Raw genomic sequence first — 2,734 nt, 5'->3', positions numbered from 1 at the left:
CGCCCGCGCCGCAGCCGGCCGCCGCGTCGCTGCTGGACCCCCGCCGCGACCCCGGCGCGCTGCCCCAGCTCCCGGCCCCGCCGCCGCCGCCGCCAGGCGCATCGCCCGCGAGGCCCGCGAGAGCCGCCGCCTCGCCGCCGCGCCCGCCCCCGCTGCCATTGGGCGTGTTTTCCGCGTCAGGATCGACGATCGGCGCGCTGGCCAGCAGCACGCCCTGCACCGTCGCGTCCTGCAGCGCCAGCCGCGCGAGGCACTCCGACGCGAGCTCGACGGCGCCGCGGAACACGTGCACGTAATCGCTCGACAGCAGCGCGAGCGCCGCCCACAAGACCTGGTCAATGGTGACGCGACAGTGGCGCAAGGCCGCGGCGGGCAGGGCGGGGCGGCGGTCAACGTAGCGGGGCTGGGTTGGGGGCTTTGGCTCAACCTCGTTGGGTGCCACGAGCTGGGTTGAGGGCCGCTTTCGCGTGCCACACCGCGGCGGGTGTCCTTTTCCCTGTGTTGCCCCCATGCAGGCTGCCGAGGGTGCAGGCCGGCGCCGCAGCGCACCGAAGCAGCGCGGCGCGGCGCAGCGAAGTTGCAGCAGTGCGAGCGTCGGGGCAGCAGCTGCGGCGGACGGGCGGCGTGGGGGCGCGTGCGCGCGCGCACCTGGGGGAACAGCACGAGCCTGCCGGGCGGCAGCGCGCGCACCAGCGCCGTCAGCGTGAGCACCAACTCCAGCAGAGTCTCTCGCGCGACAGGCGACTGGGCGGCGGGGCGGGGCAGGGCGGCGGTGCGGGCGGTTTCGGGGGTTTGTGAAGGGCAATTTTGGGGGTTTGGAGGGGCTCCGCCAGGGTGACTGTCATTAGGCGGCATTGGTGTGTGCCATGTCTTGCAGGCGAGATCTGGCGTGCATCAATATACAGATACCAATATGAAAACAAAGTGTCTTGTGGGGCCCCAAACAGCGCAGCAGTGAGGTTCATCTCATCAAATCGGTTGTGATTGTGTTGACGGGATTAGGCACGGCAGCAGAGGCGCGGCATGTGCCCAGGGGCCGCACCTGCAGTCCGGGCTCGAGGCACTGCAGCATGCAGCGCAGCAGCGTGCCGCAGAGGTCCCCCGTCAGCGGCGGCGCCAGAGTGCGCAGCACCTGCAGCGCACGGCGGCGTGCACGGGCGCGCATGGGCACAGTGAAGGTTGAGCCGTGCACGTCCGGCGGCGTCGTAACACACGCACACGAGCACTGGTTTGCACAACCCCTCGTGCTGGAGTCTGGAGGAGGGCGAATGCACAGCCGGCCTGCCCCTGCTGTGCCTCTCACCACCGTTCACCGTCGCGCCCGTTCACCCCCAAGGGCGCGTCACGCACACCCATCACCACGCTGCTCTCGTTCGCGCGGGCCCCGCCGCCCCCACGGCTTCCGGTCCCGGCCCCCCGCCCCACCTGCTGCGACCTGCTCGACGCGTGGCGCCCGCGGCAGTGCAGCGCCCATTCGAGCGCCACCTCGCACCACTCCTCCCGCAGCCGCGGCTCGAAGGCCAGCGCGGCCAGCAGGTGGTCCACCAGGGACGCGAGCGCGGCCGCGCTCGGCGGCTGGGGGCGCTCCAGGGTGGGGTGCTCGTTGGGCCAGAGGCGGCGGCCGCGGAGGGACTGCAGGTACTGGATGAGGGCGGTGACCTGGTTGGGTCCGGTGGGCCGGGGTCGGGGCGGTTGCGGGCGGGTTCCCGGGGTTCTTGGGAGCATGCTAGCAACCAGAAGAGAGGGAGCGTTTCAGGGATGGGCTCTTTGTTATCTTCACTTCAAAACAAGCCGAGCAAGAAGGCAAAGAGCGCGCGTGGTTGCTTGAGAGCTGGGGGCTGACAAGGAGGGGGAACACCGGCCCTGTTGCGGTGGGGCTCCGAGGACGGCACCGCAGGGGCGGCCTGGCGCACCTGCGCCACCTCTGCGGGCAGGCCCTCCGCGTGCCGCAGCTCTATGTGGCGCGCGCTGAGGCTGTACAGAGTGTTGACCAGCAGCGCCTGCACGGGTTGTTGGAGGGGGGTGGGGGCGCGGGCGGCCGCTCGATGTTCGACGAGGCGACGACTGCAGGGTGCGAGTGTCCACGCGGCCACGCGGCCCCCGTCATCGCGATACCGCACCGCCCCGACCCCCAGCACGGCAAGCCCTACGGCTCCCGAACACCCCTCCTTGCGCAATCCGAGCCGTGGCTAGGGTTCAGGCCGAGCGGCGGCCGGGGTTTTGGGCTTTCCATCGCACGAACTGCAGGGCTCGCCTGCGCGGCGCCGACAACCAGGGGCTCTTCGCTGTCCATGGCCAGCGCCACCACGTGCAGCAGCAGCGCCAAGTGGGCCTCGAAGTCCTCATCATGCTCGTAAGCCACCTGGAAGAGGAGCGGGCGCCGACTGCGTGTGCTGAGAAGCAGGGCGGCGGGCGCGCCATGCTGCAAGCGCTGGCGCCTGGCCCGCACGGGGACCGGAGTCGTCCCCCGTGGCCCGCTTGGCATCAACCTGGGGCGGGCGCTGGGGGCAAAGGGGTGCTGCGGCACCCCAGGGGGGGGGGACAGCGGCGCACGCACTCCTGACGCGCTCTTCCCCTTAATCTCTCCCCCAGGGAGACTACCGGCGGGGCTGCAAAAGCCCGACAGGCGACAGTTAGGACGATTGGCCACGCGCTCCCCCAGATTGGCCCCCGCGCTTCACCTCTGTCAGCAGGCACAGCGCCAGCTCCGGCCGCGTGACCAGCGCCCTTATCG

General features: G+C 71.2%; 1 protein-coding gene across 1 annotated transcript; it reads right to left on the bottom strand.

The window, feature by feature from the left end:
- Positions 1-38: 38 nt before the first annotated feature.
- On the bottom strand, positions 39-331 carry MNEG_15992 (hypothetical protein; the record flags this gene model as incomplete). The annotated part of the gene is made up of 1 exon (XM_014035537.1): positions 39-331. A coding segment is annotated over one exon (293 nt), but the record flags the coding sequence as incomplete, so codon positions are not given.
- Positions 332-2,734: the final 2,403 nt, after the last annotated feature.

This window comes from Monoraphidium neglectum (genome assembly GCF_000611645.1).
Source record: "Monoraphidium neglectum strain SAG 48.87 unplaced genomic scaffold scaffold05865, whole genome shotgun sequence".
NCBI classification, from domain to species: Eukaryota; Viridiplantae; Chlorophyta; class Chlorophyceae; order Sphaeropleales; family Selenastraceae; genus Monoraphidium; species Monoraphidium neglectum.
This window is presented reverse-complemented; position numbering and strand designations above follow the sequence as displayed.